The 24,355-nt window shown below is 35.8% G+C and overlaps 2 protein-coding genes across 2 annotated transcripts; one reads left to right on the forward strand and one right to left on the reverse strand.

The window, feature by feature from the left end:
* Positions 1-11,478: 11,478 nt before the first annotated feature.
* LOC126690201 (uncharacterized) lies at positions 11,479-12,270 on the reverse strand. Its single transcript, XM_050385326.1, has one exon. It carries the CDS (start codon positions 12,268-12,270, stop codon positions 11,479-11,481), a length of 792 nt encoding a protein of 263 aa, XP_050241283.1.
* Positions 12,271-17,763: 5,493 nt separating this feature from the next.
* LOC126688794 (CMP-sialic acid transporter 2-like) lies at positions 17,764-22,904 on the forward strand. Its single transcript, XM_050383632.1, has 14 exons — positions 17,764-18,045; positions 18,121-18,233; positions 18,338-18,449; positions 18,561-18,640; positions 18,972-19,047; positions 19,152-19,252; positions 19,691-19,762; positions 20,123-20,171; positions 20,291-20,332; positions 20,586-20,707; positions 20,885-20,944; positions 21,768-21,816; positions 22,272-22,366; positions 22,574-22,904. The coding sequence occupies exons 1-14, from the start codon at positions 18,019-18,021 to the stop codon at positions 22,620-22,622; spliced, it is 1,047 nt and encodes a 348-aa protein (XP_050239589.1). The 5' UTR covers positions 17,764-18,018; the 3' UTR covers positions 22,623-22,904.
* The last annotated feature ends 1,451 nt before the right edge of the window (positions 22,905-24,355 follow it).

A 24,355-nucleotide genomic window follows, 5' to 3' on the forward strand; every position in this document is an offset into this window, starting at 1 on the left:
CCCGTCGAATTTCATCACGTTGAATAACATGATATTCCCATATTTGTTTGCGTGTTCTGGGATCATAATCCAAAGAATCAAGGTCAATTCTTTGAAATTGTGTTTGAGAGATTGGAACATCTGTATTTTCTGGAATTGGAACATCCACATTTTCCGGAATTGGAATAGCAACATTAGTTGTTGGCAATTCCACGTTGACTTCGGAAGAATTTGAAGTTGAACCTTTTCTTTTGAAAAAATCAAGCATTGTAGTTGATTTTTTCATGATCTACAAATAAAATAAAAATTATATAAGAATCACCGTTATTTTTTTAAATTTGTGTGACAATTTTTTATATTATATGATTTAGTTTTTTTCTTTTTGTCTTTGGTCTGCCTTTAATGTCTTTGTGTTTGGACTGCCTTTATTTATGTCTCTGTGTTGTCTCTTCCTTTATTTATGTCTTTTATGTCTTTTGTATCTTTGTGTTGTCTCTTGTCTTCATCTTCCTAATTCTGACCCACTAACCCAAATACCCAATGAATCCCACTAGCACTACTAACAAAAACTTTTCTTAACTTTACCTTTTTTTTTTTTTTTTTTCCCTATCACTTGCTTGTTGCCCAACAGCAACTCCACTTTTCCCTATTATTATGTCCAACTACTAGTCAACAAAGAAAAAACCATCTGACTATCACTACAATCTCTACTCTCTCTATCTATCTCTTTTATCTATATAATGCAAGAGTCATAAACACAGAGTCACAAAGCCAAAAAGCTAAAAAAAAAAAAAAAAAAAAACACCACAGGCAGCAGCTGCAGCACAGATTCAAATCACCAAATCAGTTCAGTTCATCAGTAAAAACACAAACAAGAAACACCACAAGCACAGTTTCTTTGATTCTCAAATCACAAGGTTTTGAAATTTGAAGGAAAAGATAAGAGTTAAAGAGTAAATACCTGTAAACTGTGATTCTGTGAAGGCTCAAAGCTGGGCTGGGCAGATCGGGCAACAGCAATCGGCGGCAGCGGTGGCAAGTGGATCTTGTCTCGCGTGGTGGTGTGGGTCTCGTTGTCGCCGGCGTGGGTCTCGCTCGAAGCTGGGTTCGCACTCTCTCGCTCTCATCTCGCTCTCTGTCTCTCTCCGTCACGGTGACACCGCTCTCTGTCTCTCTCCGTCACGGCGACACCGACCTGGGCCTCTGAACTGATCACTGTACTCTCTATCTCTGTCTGACTGTCTCGCTCGCAGCTCTCGCCTCTCAGTCTCTCACTTTCCTTTCTTTTTTTCTTTTTTTTCTTTTTTTTCCTTTGTTTTTTGCTTTCTTCGTTTGGTTTTGGACTGCTGAGAGCTGAGATTTTTTTTTTTTTTTTTTTTGGATTGACATGGGTTATGGGCTCTGCTCTGAGCTGGCCGGATGATGGGCTAAGGGAAGGGGGGTTCATGATTTTTGGGAGGGGGCCAGAGCAAAAATTTCAGGGGTGCCCAAGCCATTTTTTTTTATTTTTTTGGAAAGATTTTACTTGCTAAAATTTTTTTTTTTTGGGCCCAGGGGGGGCCCGGGCCCCTTTAGCCTTCTACCTAGGTCCGTCCCTGGAGGGAAGTGCCAACGACTCAAGGGTGTTTGAAGAAGCTATTAAAGAACTAAAGCATGGATTCTCATGGCCACCAGAAGGTTGGTATCTTTAACTTAAATTCTGCCTCATATGTATTGCAACCTTTAAATTTTTACTACTACAAGCAAGCAACAACTATAAAATGCCTTTGTGACCAAGCTGTGCCCTTAGGCTTTAAAGATTGAACTTTAAATCTTAATTTCTGACTATTGCTTCTATGAATTGAGCTGGTTGCTAGGTGTTAGTACTCTATATTTATTGTTTTTTTTATGCTTTGACTGTGTTACATTCATGATTTCATTCATGCAAAGAAATGGCAAACCAAAAATGAAAGAGATTGTTCCTTGAAGTTTGTCAGCTTTGGTTATTTCACTATGACTATGAGGTTCCACTAGTGTAGAGTACCATGCAATGTCGGTTGTCTTTCCATATTGGCAGCACCAATAAAACATGACAAAAGTCACAAAACAGGGTAATGAGTCGTCAGTATTTAATGAGTAGGGTGCTCAATGTATTTTGTCAGGTGCTACAATGGCTCCTATCTGTAAGGTTGAATAAGCATGAAACTTAGAAAGCATAATTATGAATTTATATATTTGTTGGACTGGAGTTCTGGTTTTAATTTGTATATTTGTTGGACTGTCTCTGGTACATGGAAAATGCCTCTAGTAAGTAACTTAGATGGATGTCATTGATGGAAAATGGGATTAACTTAATTATATGGGTTGCAATCTCAGCCTTAAATCAGGCAATTTACATGTAAGAGTGCTGAGATCAAATGGAAAAAAAATAATAAGTTCCTATTTTTAGTTTTTTCTACCTTTCACTGCTAAATGCTAAGTAACTACAGAATTGCATGAAGCCCATAGATAACCATTTTTATAATCATGAAAATTATAAAAATGGTTTGAAACTTGGCCATTCAAAGCAGCTTAGGTGGACTTGTCCATCAATTTACTATATGTCTAAAGAACACACATTTGCATGTATTTTCATTAGCTATCATTTGAAAAAGTCTAGAGTAACTTCTTAAACTAGCTAGAATGGTAACTTGTCAAACTAGCAAGAATGGTTACTTTAGGCAAGCATATCATGGTCTTCAATAATGATCTTTATTGAAAATATATATATATATATATATATATATATATATATATCATGATTAAATTTATAATGACTTGTGGCTGTTATGTAATATCATTTTTATTATGATCCTAAAACTGTCTTATGGATGTCTTGTGGCTGAACCATCTGTTGCTACAATAAGAATGGGTCACATTTGATTTAATTTGTAATATCATTTTTATTATGATCCTAAAACTGTCTTGTGGTTGTCTTGTGGCTGAACCATCTGTTGCTACAATTAGAATGGGTCATATTTTTATTAGACAGACCATCTGTTGTAAGCTGTCTTGTGGCTGAACAAGTAGAACATCTAGCTTTGCTGGTACCTGAATTAGGATATAGAGACGCTGCTAATTATTACTGATTTAATCCCCTGATTATTATTAATCTATTACTGATTTAATCCCCTGATTATTATTAATCTATTACTGATTTAATCCCCTGATTATTACTAATGTGTTACTTTTAGCAATATGTGTAATTTTTATTATTACTAATTTAGATATGACATTCTTGTAGGTTCCTATTACTTGGTTGATTCGGGGTATCCCATTGGTGCATCATTTCTTCCACCACATAAGGCCACCCGATATCATGCCCAAGAATTCAGAGGAGTAGTAGGCAAACGAGATCGGGGAAAGAGTTGTTTAACTATAGACACTCTTCATTACGCATGTTAATTGAGAGGGCTTTTGGAGTCCTGAAGGCTCGCTTTCCCATCTTGAGTTGCATGGCAAACTATAAGCAATATCGTCAGCGTTTGGTTGTTTCTGCGTGTTGTGCGTTACATACTTTTATATGCATCAATAATCGAAGAGATGTAATGTTTTAACACATGGGAGAACCTTGACGTTGATAGGGATGATATACAAACTGGAAACAATGAGAATTCTTTTGAGTCAAGTGCAAGTGCCAAAAGGAGGCATGTAAGGGAGATGTCTAATGTGGCGAAGAGAGCAATGGGTAAGTTCAGGGATGATATGACTGAACGCATGTGGGAGGAGTACGTGCGACGTCAAGGTTAATGGTTGGCATGTCTAAGGATTCACTGCTTTTTGTTGGGACTTTTGTATAAAGCTATTACCCATTCCTATGACTTTTTGTTGGGACTTTTGTATAGGTCTAGGTACCATGACTAGAAGTCACTTAGCATGATAGGTGATGCATTCTTTTGGACATTACGATGCATTTTTTGTAAATTTAGATTAACTGTGGACATGCTTACATGTAATAGCTAATGTCAATAACCTATTGACATTTATGATGTAATTCCTTTTAGCAATCTTAGAATAGGTATATATAATACCTATTGGTAATGTAAGTACAGGTAGACATGCTTATATACAATTGTATGTAATATCTTTTGGCAATGAAGTATTTATCAATGACCATAATTGTGTATGTGATATAGTTACAGGTGGATAATTATAGACAGTAATATATTCTAGTGATATTACAGGTGGACATACTCATATTCTTGTGATATTGTATATGTCATATGATGATATTATGAATTTCATATACCACCGTCTTTGTTTAAGAAGATTGGAGTTTATACTAATATGGAATATTATGGATTTGATATGTAAATAGGTGTTCACAGTTAATACTATTACGCATTCCCCCTTACTCATTCATCCAAGAAAGATAAAATTCATTCCCCTAGTAGTTAGTTTTAGGGGTCCATTTTGGTGTACCACAAGTAATATAATAGAGTTTACAAATCCATTTTAAATAAAGTTGAACATTCTCAACATACAATAGAAGTACAACGTCATACATATCATAACTTTTATACTTACAATACAAAAGAAAACATCACATTGTACAGTTACAATACAAACGATCTTAAATGTAATAATACAAGTTATTCAGGCAAACATCTTTGTCTGCTCCTAACTTCCCCAAGTCTAGTAGACAAAATAAGTAGTACTCCAAACATCACCCATGATAATACTAGAGCTATCTTGAACTTCTCTGTTTTCTCTTCAGAAATCCTGCGCACAACCTTGGCTCTTTCAACCTTTCGTTTTGCAGCTTGCTCTCTCTTGAATGATGCTTCTCCCATGGCGCGTGATTGATGGAACTCGAGTACCCAAAAAATGGTATATCCCTAAGTATTTCCGAAGCAGTGGTAGATTGATATATATTTCGGTAAACAGTGCTATTGTGTTATTTTGGCCAAAAAATTTAAGTAAATCCCAGAAAACATGATTTCCCAAAACACGCTTGTTTGGTTGTGTTATTTAAACAACAATTTTCGTTGTTTAAACAACAGAACACGTATTTCCACAACACTTTTTCATCCACACGTATTTTTATTTTTCACAACATTTAAACCAGGTTACTTAGAACAAAGCTACCAAATGGGGTTCCAAAAAAAAGTACAACTTTGTGTTATAAGACTAAAAAGTAAAAACTCGAGAAGTATCTTAGCTTAGTGGAGAACAAAGAAGTCTTGGGCACGCTCCTCCATTTTACCACTGAATGCATGCACTAGTGATAACTCTTCGTCCCTATATAAAGAGAAAGGATTCCTTGTCTCTCTTTTCTCTCTCTCTCTTTGAAATGATAAAACAGGTCACAACACACTGCCACTGACACTGATATAACAAGTCACAGTAATAAGAAGGGTTGGTACGTATATAATTAAGTGGCAGAGACATTTCAATGGCAGGCTTGTGACTTTGTTTAATAGCCTCACCGTCACTATAACTAAAGTAGATTCTCAAGGACGAGAGATAGTTCAGAGAACAGCCAAAAGCAGTGATAAAATGGGAAGTGGTTGGAAATGAGAATATAGTCATAAACAGAGTCACAGAGATGTAAACACTGGTCCATCATCTTGGTCAGTGGACAAGAAAGTTGTTACAGGTCCATTTTAAACTGTAGTAGGTGATCTAGTATGCAAATACCGGCCCAATATTTTTTATAGGGTCTGTTTGGATTGAACTTATTGTTGCTGAAACTCAAAACTAAAAACACTGTTGCAAAATATTTTTTAAATGTGTGAATAGTGTCGTGGGATCCGTGAACAGTGCGTGAACAGTACATAAACAGTACGTGAACAATGTTTTTTCTCATGAACAGTAAATTTTGTCTCTCCCTTAAACGCGTGAAAGCAAAAAAAAAAAAAAATAAATAAATAAAGAGGAAAATGCGACGCAGGATTCAGCGGAAACGTTGAATCCAAACCCACACAGTCTTCTTTTTCCTGAAATATATTTTCATCCATAAAATTTTATCCTTCAAATTTTGAAAATACAACTTTATTCTTACAACAATGAATTAGAGCTACTATAGAAGTTGATATAAACTGAGATTTTGAACCCTCATTTGTTAGTTTGGATGGAAGATGTTCCACTAGACGTTCTATCTGTATTACAGGCTGATTTAGACGGCCTTTCTTAATAAAATGCCGAGCCTTTTTCTCAAAAAAAAAATAAAAAATAAAAAAGTCAATTGTATATTCTACAATATTTAAGGATTTAGCTTGGGTCCAAACTGCATCCTGTTCACCTAAAATCATTTTATTATAATTAATTTTAAGTCATATATATAGTATGGGAACTTTTTTTTGAGGAAACTGATAAGGATTAAGACTATGTAAAATTCTTAGAGTAAATTTATCTTAAAATTTTTAAAACCACGTCAATTCATTATTGTAAAATAAGAATGTTAAATTTTGTTATATTATTATTTGTTAATGCAATTGATCATACGGTCTAATTTACACCCATGGACAATAGAATATAATTAGGATTTGTTTGGATACCATTTATTACTGAAAATTGAAAACTTATTGTTAAAAACACTGTAGCAAAATAATTTTTAAATGTGTGAATAGTGTCGTGAGACTCCGTTTAAAGTTAGATTTGTGTTTTTCCGTACTTACGAGTCCCATGAACCGTGCACGGGACCCAGCCAAAAAAACACAGTCGCACAAAACACCACTCCTACCGCTATCCAAACTCAACTTTTTTTTTTTTGAGAAGCAAATTGAATCGACTATTATTAATATGTAAGGTTAGCCGGCGTCGGCTAAGAGTACAGGTAAAATGTGGGATGGAACCTCCTCCATCCAAACTACTAAACCGCTAACATGTCTAGCATGTCTAGCAAGGCTATGTGCTACAGAATTCCTATTTCTTCTAACATGAGAAATTCTAAAACTGAGAAAAGATTCTGCATGCAATTTTATCTCCTCAATGAGGTTACCATCGGAGGCTAGGGACTGCTCCTCTGCTTGAATTGCTCTGTTGATGACTCCGAATCACCCTCTAAGATTATCGAGCTAAGGCTGAGCTCCCTTGCAAACATGATGGCTCTTCTTGCAGTTGCTACCTCCACATCTGCCACTGTCTGAGGAAGAGGAATGTTCTTTGCTAGTGAGGCAAGCACCTCTCCCATACTGTCACGGACCACAACTCCTAAACCTACACTGTTTAAGTCCCGGAACACTGCCCCGTCATAGTTAATCTTCAGGAATGGACTTCGTGGGGGAGATCAGTTCACTGCTGTGTGGAGATTTGCCGTTTCAGTCGCTGACTTCGCTGGTTGCACCCAGCTGTAATCTTGCAACTGCTGTCGAGCATTGGCAGCTATATGACCGAGCGGAGTTGCTGAGTTACTACTAACTTTGATTTGGTTTCTTCGATGCCATAACAACCAAACAACCGTGGCAAACAATTCCAAGTCAAGCCCGACCTCATGAACATGCAGTATGAGTTTTTGGAAATCATCCCAATGGCCTGTGTTCCTGAAGTTCCAACACATATCCGTTTCCCAGACTTCGTTGAAACAAGGGCACAACCACAAGGCATGAATCACGTCCTCTGAATGTGCCTTGCAGTGATCACAGATCTCTTCCTGAAGCACCTGTCGTTTGACCAAATTGGTTTTAACAGGGATGGCATTTCTTGCAGCCCTCCACAAAAAGTTTCTGACTTTTGGTGGTACCGAGAGGCTCCAAATGATCTTCCATAGTTTCTGTGGTGGGGCAGGATTTGTATTAAGAGGGTCTAAATTCTCCTTCTCCTTTGAAAGTAAATTATATCCTGATTTAACCGTGTAGGTTCCAGATTGTGTATGAGGCCATACCATTTTATCTCTAGCTGAAACATCACCAAGTGAGATGCCTCGAATCAATTGGACCTCTTCTGGCTTGAATAAAGCATGCAGCAAGTCCACATCCTAGTTTCGTGTTTGGGCATTGATCAAGGAATTAACCTTTACTTCTAGAAAGTCAATCCCCATCGGATTACTCACCCTTGGTGTAGAGGTAGACGGCAGCCAAGCATCACTCCAAATGCTGATGTCCTTGCCATTTCCCACTCTCCATCTCCCTCCTTTTTTCAAAACTTCCCTTCCTTTTAATATGCTGTGCCAAGCATATGACCCTTTGGCTGAATTCGAGGCTTCCAAGATAGAGCAATTTGGGAAGAACTTAGCTTTGAAAACCCGATAGAAAAGTGAGTTTTTATTGTGAAGGAGCCGCCAAGCCTGTTTTACTAGGAGAGCATCATTGAACAAAGCCAAGTCTTTGAACTCCTTTTTCGATTTACACATAGTGCTCCACTTTACCCAATGGATCTTGCGTCTATCTCCTCTTTGGCCCCACCAAAATTTTCTAATAAGACCCTCAATTTCATTACATAATCCCACCGGAAGTTTGAAGCAAGACATAGTGTACGTGGGAATGGCTTGAACAACGGCTTTTATGAGCACTTCCCTCCCGGCTTGAGATAGCAATTTTTCCTCCCATCTTTGAAGTTTTTTCCAAACTCTCTCCTTGATATATTCAAAACTTGCTTTCTTCCTTCTCCCTATCAAAGAGGGCAGGCCCAAATACTTTTCATAGCTTCTAATTTCTGGAACTCCTAGGGCATTTTTGATGTATTGCTTTCTCTCTGGCTTAGTTGATTTGCTAAAGAAAATGGTGGTTTTGCTTTTGTTGATGTACTGCCCCGAGTATTTGCTATAGGTATCCAAGAGTTCCAAAACTTTGTCACATTCCTAAGGAGTAGATCTGCAAAATAACAAACTATCATCTGCAAAGAAAAGATGGGTTAGTTTGGGACCATTTTTGCAAAGTGAGTATCCATGAATTTCTCCTTGGCCGGCTACTTGTGAAAAGAGACCATGCAAACCCTCAGTGCACAACAAGAATAGGAAAGGAGAGAGAGGATCTCCTTGCCTAATTCCTCGGGTTGGCTTGATCATTCCTTTGGGCTCACCATTCACCAATACAGAATAGGATACAGTTTTTACACCCACCATCATCAACTGGATCCACCTTTCTGTAAACCCCATTCGCCTCATAACTGCTTGCAAGAAAGACCATTCCACTCTGTCATACGCCTTACTCATGTCTAACTTAACTGTCATATATCCATCCTTTTTGGATTTGTGATTCTGCATGCTATGAAGACTCTCAAAAGCAACCAAAACATTATCAGAAATAAGGCGACTCTTTGTAAAGGCACTTTGATGTTCTGTTATGAGATTGGGCAAAATTTTCTTCAACCTATTAGCCAATACTTTAGAAAAAATCTTATACAGCACATTACAAAGGCTTATAGGTCTAAATTCAGAAACTAATTCCGGGTTTTTTACTTTAGGGATTAGGGAGATGAAAGTATGATTCAAATGACAAGGGAACATGGTTGTATTAAGGAATTGTAGGATAGTGGTTGTTACCTCATCACCAACCAAAGGCCAAAAGTGCTGGAAAAAGAGTGGGGGCATTCCATCCGGACCTGGTGCCTTAAGAGGGGCCATCTGTTTCACTGCTTCATGTACTTCCCAAGCCTTGAAATCAGCTGATAGCTTCTCATTCATTTGTGCACTAACTCGAGTTTCAATGGTCAGCAAAACTTCTTCAGGAAACGTGGGATTAGCGGAAGTGAAGAGATCTTTGTAATATTGGATGATGATATCTGCTACTTCCTCACTATTTGCACTCCATTGCCCATTAGGATTCCTAAGCTTATGAATAAAATTTTTCCGGTACCTGTTGGTTGCTTTACTGTGAAAAAACCGTGTGTTACGGTCTCCTTGTACTGCCCATTGAATTTTGGACGTTGCAGCCACATTCGGTTCTCTCTATCCAAGAGAATTTCAATTTCACTCTTCAATTCCCTCACCCTATTGTTCAATCCCGACTCCATTGCAATTTTTTCCGCCTCAGCTAATTGTCTTCTCTTTTTTTCCAACTCATTCCTCACACTACCAAACTTCTCACGGCTCCACTTTGTGAGTTCGACACCACATTTCTCAATTTTCCCAAGGATCTGATTGTTGGAGTGATCGGAATCATTGGTTAGCCATACGGCTTCAACTGTATCAGAGCAACCCTTGTTGGACAGCCACATCTCCTCAAATCTGAAAATTTTCTTCTTACGAACCACCTCCAATTCTGTGAGGGTGATCAGAAGTGGACGGTGATTAGATGAATCCGAATGAAGATGATGAACTTGTGCCCCTGCAAATTTTGTGAGCCACTCATAATTGGCTAATCCCCGATCAAGTCTTTCCTACACTGAGTGTCCCGCTGCATAATGCTTGCTCCATGTAAATTGAGGTCCTACAAAACCGAGATCAAGAAACCCACATTCGTCAACAACATCTCGGAAAAGCTGCATTTGGGGTTGTGATCTCATGCTTCCTCCATGTTTTTCATTGCTCCTTAAAAGCTCGTTAAAATCTCCTGCACAAAGCCAAGGGAGGTTAAAATGGGAGTTTAAAAGTCTTAACTTTGCCCAAGCTTCATGCCTCAAATGTGTTACTGGTTCCCCATAAAAACCTGTAAATCTCCATGCACCATCCTTTCCTTTGTTAATAATTGAATCAATATGGTTTTTTGAGAAAGTCTCCACTGTAACATCAATAGTATTTTTCCAAAACAACGCCAAACCTCCTCCCCTATTTTCTCGAGTCACAACAAACACCTGATCAAACTCCAATTTTCGTTTAATATCTTTCAGCCTTGCTTCATCTAACCATGTCTCGGCTAAAAACATAATAGAGGGATCTTTTGCCTGGACTAAAACACCAAGCTCCTTCTCTGTACGTAGGTTCCCAAGCCCACGACAGTTCCACACTAGGCAACTCATTGTTCCTGGTAGGGCTGAGCACTAGCCTCCACCATTTGAATAGAGATTTTTTCATCATTCTTCAAAACCTGTTTCTTACTACAAGGTAAATCGGAATGATCATCAATTGTTGAGAAGTTTCATTTGCCTAGACCTGAGAATGCATCCTGAATTGGTTGCTGCGTGATCTGACCCCTGTCTAGCCGTGTCCACATGCCTGTTTTTTTTTGTTACCCTAGCCACTTCAAACTCCTCACGTGACATAGGGTTTGAGATAGAAGTATTAGCATTAGTTTTAGTATGGGTCGCCTCTCCTCCTTGAATGCTATTGGTGGACTTTCTCGGACCATAAATTGAATTAACTCCAAATTTTGTCGTTGGGGTTACTGACTTCATGGCGCCAGATTTTTCGGGATCATTAATCTCTATTATTTCTGAATTCAATTGGACCGAGAATTGTGGGAAATTAATGGGGTCTTGAGAGTTAATATCCCTTTCACCATTTTCTGAAAATTGAGGGACATTAATGTTCTCGGATTTTTCCTTTAATTGAGCATTCAATTCCTTGTCCCTAGGATCCGGAATTTGCACCACCGTGGGCTCCTCCCTGACTTGTGGAGTAGCATTGGGTTCGCCCCCTTCCTTTGGCCTGGCTTCTGTTGGCTACACGTTTTGGGCTGTTCGTTTTTGACTGAAAAATCCGGGGATAGCCACCACATTTCGTTTGGACGGGAAAAAGGGTGGAGCACGTAGTGATGGCCTGAATTGCTTTTGTGTTTCTTCTAAGCTACCATCGCTATCTAGCCAAATTCCACAATCACGGTCTGTGTGATTCATTCTACTACACCAATAGCAAATGTTGGGAAGGCGCTCGTATTTAAAAGTTACCCAGGATTTCTTACCATTCTCCATAGACACCACTCTACCACGACAAAGAGGTAGTGATATGTCCATCTCCACACGGATTCTCATGAAATTACTTCCCTCCGTTTCAGTTGGATCATTAGAATGAATCACTTGTCCAACAACTTCACAGATTTTCTCCGCCGCCTTAGTATTCATAAACTTATAGGGAAGTCCATGGACTTGTACCCAAAAGCGAGTCTTCTCAAATTTCAATTCCTCCAAGGCCCTACTCTTATCGTATTTTTGCATTATTACCAAGTGCTTATCAAAACACCATGGTTCGGCATTGAGGACTTTCTCTACTTCAGTTTCGCTTTCAAAAATGAACAGTACCACATGATCTCCCAAATTTTTAATCTTGAAACCATTTCTTGAACGCCATAGTGGAGTGAACGTTTTTGCAATGGCCTCAGTGTTAAGAGCCCTTTTTGTGAGAAACTTAGCTGCAATGATATGTTCGTTCGAGATGAATTCTTCTTCTAATTGACATCCCGGTCCTTCTCTCTCCGATAATGATAGTTTCATCCAACTCTGTGATAATTCCTCCATTATCTCAAATTATTCTAGAATTATTCTAGGCAGTAGAAAAATTAAAGAAGAAAAAAGTGTTTCCCTATTCCCTTGAAGAAAACCCAACTAGCCACCGAACTAACACTGTTAGTGCGGGGAGAAACAAAGAGCCTTCGTAGAAGGTACGGCTATTCTACTGCCTAAGAAGAGTAAGGGGAACTTTCTTAGTTGCAGAGAAACTTTCCTCTATCCAAACTCAACTTAGTTGCTGGAATACTTACTTTTGTTGATGCCATGAGATCCTTTATATATTATATGGAGCCTAGAGGCTTATCATATTCCTTAATTTATGGTAGTAGGTATAATTTGAATTAAAGCATATATTTTAGAAAATTACATCCCGTTAAACCATTCTTAATCTCTACGATTGATTCACAAAATAGTTGTTCAAGTTTGCTCAGCCTTACTTGATAGTTAATATATCCAAATAAAACCATCTATTCTCTGGCTTGGTTTCAAGGTTTCTTACTGGGTCGGGTTAAGGACTGAGGTTGTGCTCATCATTGCCACATCATCAAGTTAACTAGTATAAGCTTTTCTTCTTCTTTCTTTTATTTTTTATTTTTTTTAAATCCTAGAGAAACAAGTCATATTTGTTTCACCAACAAGGCAATATGGCCTATTTGTTAAAAGGGTTACGCAAATTGTGTCGCTTGTTTGATTGTTAGGGTTGATAGGTTTTAAAATCGTTAATAAAGGGGTCATGTTCAGGTTGACTTATTTAGTTGAATAGAAATTGCCACTTGTAGGTAAAACCTAATCATCCTTAATTTTTGTACCCTTATTTACTACTCCCTCCATCTCAATTTGTTTGTCCTGTTTGAAAAGTTAAACTTTAAGAGAACATCATTTTATTATCTTGTCTGTCTTATAAAAATGTATAAGTTTACAAAACTATCTTTAAATAAATTTATCAGTTTTTTTTTTAAGAGTTATTCTTAATGAGGCAACTAAAAAGATGCCCTAATTAGATTGATTTTTTAAATATTTGTTAGTTTTCTTTTCAAATAGTTTTGAAAATAACTTAGGGGTACAATAGGAATATTAGTAAATTAATGACTTTTATTTTTAGAAACATGACAATATTTTGGGACATCCCAAAATAAAATAGAGGACAAACAAACTAGGACAGAGGAAGTATTACATATTTAAATATAGTGATTGTAAGAGCTCAAAAACAGCCCTAGACCCACTTAGAATAGTGGTGCTAGGTATCTCTGGCCCAACACAATTAATTTATAAGTGAATGGGCTTGCTAGGTCAACTATAATACTCTATATGATCTAGATATAAAATTAATGGAATTGAGCCTCGTAATATGATAGAGAGAAACACAGAACAAGTATAAAATTCTTCCTTGGGCTTGTTCGAGAAGGTAATGTTCAAATATTTTTTGTTCAAGTCTTGGTGAAAGTTGATACTTTTTTCTCTCTAATTCAAGTTCTATCTTCCAACCCCTTTCCTGGAAGGATTCCCTTCCTTTATATAGTCCCTCCTAATGCATCTGAGCCCTCCACCTGTACCTCTCTGGGTAGCAATTGGGATGCTTGTCCCATCAGGACCTTGCTGGAGGTGGTAGAGAGTGTTGTGAGCTGTGAAACTACTATTCAGGTGTCTTTTCCTCATTAATGCGACCGGCTAAGTTAGTGCAATATATTAAATGTGGAGGTGATGGCTACCTTTCCCAGATATTTCCTCTCTTCTTTACTTGCACGTCTCTAATGTCTTCCACGGTGCCTAGCCTTTTAGTGCAGGTGTCCAACTAAGGCATTCTCAAGGTGCATTCGTTCCTCGGTCTCCTTGGACGATGGGTAGGTCCGTTTCCCATCCCTGGACCTTAGTCCACATGTTAGGTTTGGATTAGTGTGGTCTCTATGTCTTCCCTCCTTGGACTTTAGTCCACGTGTTGGGTTTGGATTAGTACACGAATGGGCCTTTGCCCATGCTCGAACTGGGCCCATGGGCTCTATGTTGTGTTCGGATTCTTCCCTCCCATAGTACTCAATATTTTTCTATGTAGTACTTAATTTGAATTAACCTTTTAAGTCATTAATACGATTGTGATTACAAGGTTTGCAATGTTGTGTTTAATGGGGCGCTTAAGATTTGACTAAACAACGCTTGAATTTTTTTTTTTTAAAGGATTGGGCAAAGGTGGAGGTGGGGTGGACAAAACTATGTCCGCCCTTAACCTAACTTGTTATATTCGAAGGGAGCTTGAAGAGAACTCTATTAAGTATAATTATTTTTTATTAAGAATTTTTTTTTTTGAATCTTTGGTACATTTATTGGAAATATTAAGAGATACTTATTAAATTACTTCAAAACACTTTATTATATATATTTTTTAAATTTGATATATTTTTTTAGAAGCTTCTTTTAAATTCGATATTTTTTAAAAACTAAAGAGTAATAAAGCATATAGAAAAATATTATTATTGAATTGAGTTGCACTTTGGGTCCATTTGAAAACACAATTTTAAGAATCACAACTAAACCATTGGTAAAAAACTTATAAAAATTGCTGTTAGAAAACTCTAAAATTTTTGTTGTGTTTGCAAATTACCAAAAAGCACTTTAAATTGTGATGTTAAGGCTATACTATCATTTTAAATGTTAATAAATTTGCTAAACAGGTTATAACACAGTAAAGCATCACTTCCCCAGTGTCCCACTACAGAGATTTTTTTTTTTAATACGAACCCAACTACAAAGCTAAAGACTTTCCCTTTCCCAAGTGCTAGTATCTCAGAGAGAGAGAGAGAGAGAGAGAGAGAGAGAGAGAGAGAGAGAGAGAGAGAGAGAGAGAGAGAGAGAGAGAGAGATTGCTGAGTTCACAATTGAACTCACTCTTGTAGCGCTTGAGAGTCAGACATGGGTGAGGAATTTACAGGCTCATAAATTTGTTATTAAGCTTTGTTTGGTTAGAGGGGTGAAAAAGTGGAAGAATAGAAAATGGTGGGAAGATGAAAAAGTGGGAGCATAAAAAAGATTTTAATTTCTCTCATTTTTATTTGGTTGGGGTGAAAAAGTGGAGGATGAAAAAATTGAGTTTGTATAACTTTATTTATATACCCTTGTTAAAAAGTAATGCCCAATTAAAGCAAAAAAGTGACAAAAAAAATACAATCATCCAAATTTATTAAAAAATAAAAATCATGTCCTAAAAAAAAAAGTCTAAACAAAAAAGAAAAGAAAAAAGAAAAACAAAACAAAGACTATCACACTCAGCCCAAAAAAGAAAAAAGAAAAAGAAGAGGCAATGTCAAGTGGAAAGCAAAAGAAAAAAAAAAAAGGATGAGAACAAAAGGCAAACATTTATTATAGCTGGAATTGAAAAAAAAAAGAAAAAAGAAAAAAAAAGAGCAATGTACAAGCCATTTTTGTCATTAACCATCCAATTTTCCCATGAAGTTTTCTCCATATTTTAAACAGAAAACTTTTTGGTGGGCCTATGAGAAAACACCTAGGTGTTATCATCATTTTTCTCTCTCCTCCAACCAAACACATTTAAAAAGTTTTCCCTCCTCATTTTTATTTTTATAGAAATTGAAAGTATAGAAAAAATTTAGTTTTTCCTCGTATATGTATGGTTAGAGGGGTGGAAAAATGGGAATGTGGAAAAGTCTTTTATTTGGTTGAAGAGAAAAGTGGGAAGATAGAAAATGTAATTTATATAAATTGACTTTTCTCCAATGTTTTCTCTCCAAATCGAAGAGAGTTTTTTTGTGGGCTCGGGTGGAAAGTGCTTGGCCCCACCCAAAATTTTTCTCTCCTTCTCTCTTCATTCTTTTTCAAAATAACACCCATTTTCAAACAATTTTGTTAGTTAGCATCGTTTTCAAATTATTTTGGAAACTAACATCTCGAGTGTGTTAGACTCGAGTTTACTGTAGCAAATCAACTATCAAATTCTCGATTTTTATAAAAATCAATGTGGAAATCGAGTCTCTAAGACTCGAGTTCCACAAATTCACTAAGAAGAAGGAGGCAGATCACAAAGAAGAAGGCAAATCAACAAAGAAGAAAGAAACAACAAACCCATATCAATCAAAAACAACGAATCCACTCCTCTACTCTCTGAACTTCTGTGGCTGAGCTCTTTGGCTCTTCCTTCAACCATCGCCACCATTGGCGGTGGTCTGATCTCAAGCTCATCTCTTTCAACCCGAACCAAAACCATTTTTGTGATTTGTGGGTTTGTTCCTAAAGTGGGTGTGGTTTCTGACATAGGTGGGTGTTTGTGGGTTTGTTTTTGGGTTCTTGAGGTTGTTCTTGATTTGGTCTTTGTGGGTTTGTTCTTGATTTGGTCTGGAGAAATGGTCTTTGTGCGTTCTTGATTTGGTTTGGAGAAAGGGAGCCTCTAGAGAATGAAAGAACGAAGGAAAAGGTAGAAACAGAGCAATGAAATCGAGTTTCTAAAACTCGAGTTCCATCCAACTTGACCCTCTTGCACTTGATTTGCTACAGTGAATTTGAGTCTTACAAACTTGAGATGTTAGTTCCCTAAATAGTTTTCAAACAATGCTAACTAATGAAATTGTGAGAAAAATGATGTTATTTTGAAAGAAAAAAAATCCCTTCTCTCCTTACCAAACAACACCCACTTCTATTTTCTCTCCATTATTTTCCATCCACCCTATTTCACTTCCAACCAAACATATCCTAAAACTCACTTTAGCAAATTACTCGGGATTTTTTTTCAAACTAACACCAATTTTTAGACAATTTTGTTAGTTAACACGTTTTTAAAATTATTTAGAAAACTAATATCTCGAGTTCTATATACTCGATTTTAGTACACTAAATCGAGTCCCTTGAACTTGATTTCTTCAGCAGACCCATGGAGACCCAATTCCACGAAGAAGAAGAAGAAGAAGCAAATCCACAAAGAAGAAGAAGAAGAAGAATATGCAACCAACCCCACGAAGAAAAACCCAAACCCATTTCTCAAAAACCCAAACCCAAAAATCAGAAAAAACATCCCCAAATCAAAATACAACCCCACAGATGTTTTGATTTCAACATCAGAGCGGTTTGGATTTGATTTCAACCCCACAGATGAAGGCTTGCAGAATGCAAACTATCTCAGAGCTGTGGGAATGAACAAATTTGGTTTTCAGGTGAGACAACCATTTGGGTTCTCTTAAGCTTGTTAATTCTGGGAGAATTTTTCTGGTGCTTCTATTCTTTCTTTGAAGGCATTGATGTAGTTTGTTGAAGAAATCGAGTCATATGAACTCAAGTTTCATATGACAAAATGTTGAAATCGAGTTCAATGGACTCAATTTAGCAATCCAAAATCGAGCATGTATAACTTGAGATGTTAATTTTCTAAATAGTTTTGAAAACATGTTAACTATTGAAATGGTTTGAAAATGATTGTTATTTTAAAAAAAAAAAAAAATCCAAATTACCTGAGGGTCGAGGGTATTTTAGGTATTGAAACCCCCAAAAAAAAAAAAAACAAATCTGTGTTGCAAAAACATGATTGAGTTTTAAACCGACGTTTTCATGAAAAAAAAAAGATCAGTCGGAGCTACTACGATTTTAAAACAGCGACTCCCTCGAAACCCCGTTTTTCCTGAAAATCGCATGTTGTATCTCGTTTTCTTCTGATTCTGAAAACGCGCCTTATCCATTAACATCAGATCTGTCAATGTAAAAAGAAAGCGAATTCATAGCAGAATCTGAGACACACACACACACACAGAGATTTCTGAAGACATGGAATACAGAAAACTCAAAGATCAGGTACCTTTCTTTCCCTCTATTTCACTCATATCCTATATACCCATCAATTTTGTAACACTTTTTTTCTTTTTTTAGGATGAAGATGGAAATGGTGGTGGAGATGACATAGAAAGCCGGAAACCTCTTTCAGTGACTAATGTGCCCACCTTGGGAGGTACCACCGTTGACTGGTCCAAATGGAAGCTCAAGTATGAGTTCTTTTTTTTTTTTTTTCAAATTCTAATCAAACCCCATGTTGTAATTAAGGGAGATTAGTAAGTAAATTCTATAATTTTGTTTGTTCTTGTTATAGGATCGTTGTGGTAGTTGCATTGACACTTCTTACTAGTTCGCAAGGCATACTTATTGTGTGGTCTAAGAGAAATGGCAAGTACGAGTATAGTGTTACCACTTCTAATTTTATGGTAAGCATAATTATAATTTTACCCCATTTTGTGTGTAACTTTCAGTTTGGTAGGTCTTTTTAGGTGATCAAAGAAATGGGTATTGATTTATTTCTTCTTTTATTGAATTAGGTGGAGGCTTTGAAATGTGGGTTATCACTTTTAGCCTTGGCAAGAATATGGAGAAGTGAAGGTGTTACTGAAGATAACAGGTTTTCCTTGTTTGTTTTTATGCTAAGTTTTCATAAAACTTGTGATTTAATGCTCTCATTAAGTTGAAATTATCATATTCAGGAGAAATTATTCTGTGCACTCGATGTAATTCACATAATGGTGGGTCCCATCTGTAGGAACCACATGTAGAGCTCTCACTCTGACCTGAGAGCAGGGCATATTACACAGCGTGCACCGAATGATTTCACCATATCTAGGATGAAATGCACATTTTGTTTCATCCCATTTAACTGTGTTTTTCTTTTAAGTTCACATTCTTATTCCAATCATATCTAATTATTATTGTTGCTTGTTCTGCCTTTGAACTAGGTTGAGTACAACATTGGATGAAGTTATTGTATACCCCATTCCTGCATTACTTTACCTAGTCAAAAATCTGCTCCAGGTTAGTTGTGGTAATCATGTTTTTATTTTTGGGTGTCACAATTCCATCAGTATTCTTGCTTGCTAAAATTTGAGTAACGTGTATTCTTCGCTTTTATGTTGCAGTACTACATCCTTGAGCATGTGGATGCCCCGGGTTATCAAATACTGAAGAATCTGAATATTATTAGTACTGGCGTTTTGTATAGAATAATACTTAAGAAGAAGTAAGTCCTTGCCATCATTTACATTGGATTTTTTATCATTTCATCAGGGAAAATGTTTGCAAAGCCTCTTAACAAATACAATGAAGATGGATGAGTCATAATAATTCATTTGGTTTACATGTCATCTCATTGATACTCTTAGAAATATTTAATGTTAAGAATGTTCGCCCAAATAGGAGAAAGAGATCAAACTAAATTGGTTCCTTTTTTTCTTTTTCTTTTTCTAGTTTATAAATTGAAGAACATATTGGGAATGTGAAAAGCATCCACGAGCATGAACATATGTACTAATTCAGCTGCTCCTGGGCTATGTGTCTGAGGATAGAGAGTGAAAGATCAAGGAAAAAAGCTAATTTAAACAAATTAAGAATTTAAGCCAAACCAATGAGGACTGCAAATATTTTTTGAGCTTTGTGTTCCAATTATATATTCTTTCAGGTTAAGCAATATTCAATGGGCGGCTTTCATTCTACTATGTGCTGGGTGCAGTACAACTCAGCTAAAAACAAAGTAAGTTTGCTCACACATCTTATTTATGGACCGTTTCAGACTCAGTTGTGTTTTGAGTTTTGGAATGTTGACCTTAAAAAGATTCTATTGGAATTGTCACATGTACAATCCATACTGATTGATGTGTGCTTCACGTCTATGGTACAGGACAGGATGTAGTCTACTACTGAATGAAAATATTATTTTCTAAATCTTATATCACTTTTAGGAAGTGATGATATCTTGGTGCATGTAGCCATGTACTTGAGAAGTAGGAATTAGTGAACATTGTTTCTAACTATATTATCATTTCTTGAAATTCAATTTTTGTCTACTTTGAACTTATTGTCTGTGCCTTAGAAAATGACATTGTTTTTGCAGTTCTGATGATGTATTTCAAACTCCTGTTCAAGGTTGGGTGATGGCCATTGTGAGTTAACCAAAATTTTTGACACTCTTAATACAACAGTGAAGAAAAAAGAAAAACCAAAGGAAAGCATTTTATAGCTTAAGGTTCTTGTTATCATAATGTGGGTGATTTCTTTGCAGGTCATGGCACTCTTAAGTGGTTTTGCAGGAGTGTACACTGAGGTGAGTTTTTTAAGTACACAGTTTGCACTCTAGTTCTTCAGAACTACAATTCATGTTGGTCATTTAGTCATTTATTGTTTGAATCCTAACCCAACATAACTTTATCAATGATTGGGTGGAATTTTGTTAATTGATGGATTTTGTATAACTGATTGAAGTTTTTTAGTGATCCACTGAGTTAAAAAAGTGAAAACTCTCATTAGAGTGATCTAGATAACTGTTCTGTTAATTATCTTGTTTATGATTTTTACAGGCTATAATGAAAAAGCGACCTTCAAGAAACATAAATGTGCAAAACTTCTGGTTATACGTCTTTGGTATGGTGTTCAATGCTGTAGCTATAGTGACCCAAGATTTTGATGCGGTGATGAACAAGTAATTCTAGCATTTCTCTGTTTCTAATTCGCCTCTTACCATTGGTCTATTCTCTCCATTTCCCCTAGTGAAGTCATTATTTAAAAGATTCTTTACTGCCTTATAAGTGGGATATTCTTCTTTTCTGATTAGAATTGAAGAAGTTTTAATATAGAAGTTATTATTTCTTTTGTTCAGGGGATTCTTTTATGGATACTCATTTATTACAGTTCTCATGATTCTCAACCACGCACTAAGGTATCTCTATTATCTTATTTGGCTTCATAAAATGAAGCTTATTTGCATGCTTTAGCTTTTGCTTTTTCGTAAATTTCTCACTCCCAGTCATAAGGAATCCCTCGTGATTTAGTAAGGTTTTTTTAATAGTTATTCTATACAACTTCAATTTGTGATTCTAGGGAATATTATATAAGTTAATTGACATTATATATCAATATTTCAGCACATGTTAGAAGGGTGCAAGGTTATACTTTTATGATTTTAAATATTGTCATGTGCTATTATCTCTGGTCAAGATAGAATTTTCTATCAAATGTCAATAATTAAATAAATAAAATCTTGTTAGGCTGTCTTGAAAATCCAATTGCCCATAGACTGATTGAAATCCTACTTTGTGGCTTCTTGGTTTGCCCTTTGCATTTGTCTCAGAAATGTATAAAGTGATGGTTTCACTCAATCTGAAGAGAGGCAAAAGTAGGAGTTCAATTCTACTATCATATATAAATTATAATGAGATAAAATAGAAGTAAATTACCAAATATGTAACAAGGGCCCCCTATTTGCACATAAAGTTCTCTTTTGCAATTCTTACTTTCTTAGTGACTTGTTTCTATATCATGCTTAGGGTTTCATTCTTTAGCACAACTAATTGCTCTCTCTCTCTCTCTCTTTCACACACCCACACACCCACACCCACACCCACCCCATCTCAGGGTATGTAATATTTATATGATACTAAAATCTGTGCAAAATATCTTCATCCTCAAAAAATTATCCATATTTGTTTGTCACCTCTCCTATTGTCCTTTAATACAATCTGTTTAAATTGTCTCTTGTGCAGTGGCCTCGCTGTATCTATGGTAATGAAGTACGCTGACAACATTGTGAAGGTAAGTTATGGAAATATGACCTTGAATCTTGTGAGACATTAACAGAAATGCATTTAAATGAATTTATATAATTTCCTGGAACTATTCCTTGGCATATCATGGCAAGATTTCTTTTGCAATCGCCAGTTATTGTTTGGCCCATAAAAGGGAAAGGCATCTGCCCATGCTTCTTTGCTGATTTACTGCATCGTACTTTACATATTTAATTGTGTACCTGTTGTATACCCCTTGTGTACATTAGGTAGCACTCTTTGTGATTATTTAATTAATATTTACTTATAAATATGTTAAAATATTTCTAGCACTTAATGCAGTTAAATTGGTCTTTATAATTGCTTAGTCATTTTTAATTGCATTACTCAAGAAGAGAAGCATACGTTACCATCCTGCTGCAAACATTTTCTTCACTTTGTGATTGAAGTTCCCATTTTAATTAGCTTCCCCATGTTGTGCAGGTGTATTCTACTTCAGTGGCAATGCTTTTCACAGCATTTGTTTCTTTCTATTTATTTGGCTTTAATCTTTCACTTGCCTTCATCCTTGGCACAATGTAAGTTACTTCTGGTTACATGGTTCATCTCCCCCCTATATATTCTTTAATCATATTATGAACAACCTGGTCATTTTTCTGTTGTTCTGGCATGCATTTATATAATGTTGGGATTGATGAATTATGCCACCATCATTACTTGTTTATAACAAAAATAGAAAGCATGATGGTAGTTATGTTTAATTACTTTATCTCTCTTGCTTCCAGCGTTGTAATGGTCTCTGTATATCTACATGCTGTTGGGAAGCAAAGATAACTCCATACCAGCTCTGCAGTGTATAGGCTCTCATCCTTCGCCTCACCTCTCCTCTATGATGATTTTGAACAGATTATCATGAAATCAATGATATACCTTTACTTTAAAGTTACGATTAATTCAAGATCAGTAATCGAACATTCTGGATTCCAGTGTTTGCTTCGACTTTTTTTGTAAAATTACAATGACAAGTTTACTCAAGTGTTGGTATATGATTTGACAAGCTTCATCTGTAAAACATTTTTGATTAATTACATCTGCGAATTTTGAGGCTTCGACCTTCGTTTTGCTTGTTTTGCCAAACTGACTTGCTGATTGAGTCATGCTTGAGATTTGGTTTTAAGGTAGGACTGTGAGATGGAAAGCTAAAAGCAATAATAATTCAAGCAATCAATGATAATATTCACAATGGATAATATTCACTGACAACTTGCCTTGTTAATGCAAAGAAATTGATAGGGTTTTTTTTTTTTTTTTTGAGTAAAGCGGTAAGTCACTTTTATTGATGTATAGATAAGCTTTGGTATAGAAGAGGGGGTTCCTCGAACTGCACCATATCAGTAACACAGGATTCAGTAGGTTAATAAAAAGGAGCTTTGCTTTGTTCTGACTTTAAATCTTATTTGGGTGAATGCATCTTCTTTAATTAATCTCAAATGCATGGGCAAAGTGGAAAAGAAGTTGAATACAATATATGGAACTATACCTTGGTTGAACAGTAGCTCTCTGTAGACTTGAATGGCAGCTACAAGGAGAAGCAAATTAGTTATGAGTTAAAGACTTGTGACAATGCATTTCGTGTATTCCTTTGAAGAATAAAGGAGGTACGTAGTGCAATAGAAGTTCCCTACATATGGAAAAATACCACAAACTTAATCTATAAATTGGTATAAAAAAAAATTATAAAAAGTTACAATCAATTTTATTATAAAAACTTAAAGAGTTAACGTGATAATAAATTTAATTAGTATTAGTTAAAAAAATATTAGAATCCTTCACATCACTCAAAAAATAATCAGGAAGGTTTATGTAGACCTCCAACCACACAAACTTGCTACGCTCATTAACTTTGCTCAGAAGGTGAAATTGTGGATTCCAACTTAAAGCAGACATATGGTCTTTGTGTCTTAAAATGGGAATATGGGAGCATTGCTTCGTTCAGAAACATTGAATCATTGAATGAGAAAATAGTCAAAATACCATAATTCAATTTTTTTATTATAAAAAGTATAAAGATAAAATTTAAGTACAATTCTTTTAAGCATTGTAGGTAGGTTTTCCATTATTGAATTCAACCATATAACATATTATTAAGCAATAAAGCAGGACTACCTTTTGTAAATATTAGTTACATTCAACCTTGTAGTTTATTGGTCAATGCAAAAGTAAAAGTACAACACCTAATAAACTAATTGTATTTAAGTTTTATCAAATTATAATATTATATAGGCTTTGATCTATATTTGTCTACATGGTTGTTAAGATTGGGATTCGATTTTGTGAATATTATAGGATCGTCGAAGGGTTGGATCAGACATACATCATAAGATTCTACTTTTGTTATAACAAAGTTATAAAAAAAAAAAAAAAAAACACATTGGTAACAAATTTGTATATTAAATAACCTTTAAAATCCATGGTTTTAAAAGATGATTTTGTAATTAATTAAAACATAAATAATATTTAATTTTCTAAAAAAATAATAAAGTTAACTAAACAAAAAAAAAAAAAAA

Source organism: Quercus robur, chromosome 6 (assembly GCF_932294415.1).
Source record: "Quercus robur chromosome 6, dhQueRobu3.1, whole genome shotgun sequence".
Lineage (NCBI taxonomy): Eukaryota > Viridiplantae > Streptophyta > Magnoliopsida > Fagales > Fagaceae > Quercus > Quercus robur.

Excerpts from the sequence above, each read along its gene's own strand:
- LOC126690201 (XM_050385326.1), bottom strand. The coding sequence starts at position 12,270 with ATGGAGGAATTATCACAGAGTTGGATGAAACTATCATTATCGGAGAGA.
- LOC126688794 (XM_050383632.1), top strand. The coding sequence starts at position 18,019 with ATGGAATACAGAAAACTCAAAGATCAG. Across the intron at positions 19,763-20,122 it reads ACAACTCAGCTAAAAACAAA|TTCTGATGATGTATTTCAAA; the intron begins GTAAGTTTGCTC and ends TTGTTTTTGCAG. Across the intron at positions 21,817-22,271 it reads ACGCTGACAACATTGTGAAG|GTGTATTCTACTTCAGTGGC; the intron begins GTAAGTTATGGA and ends CATGTTGTGCAG.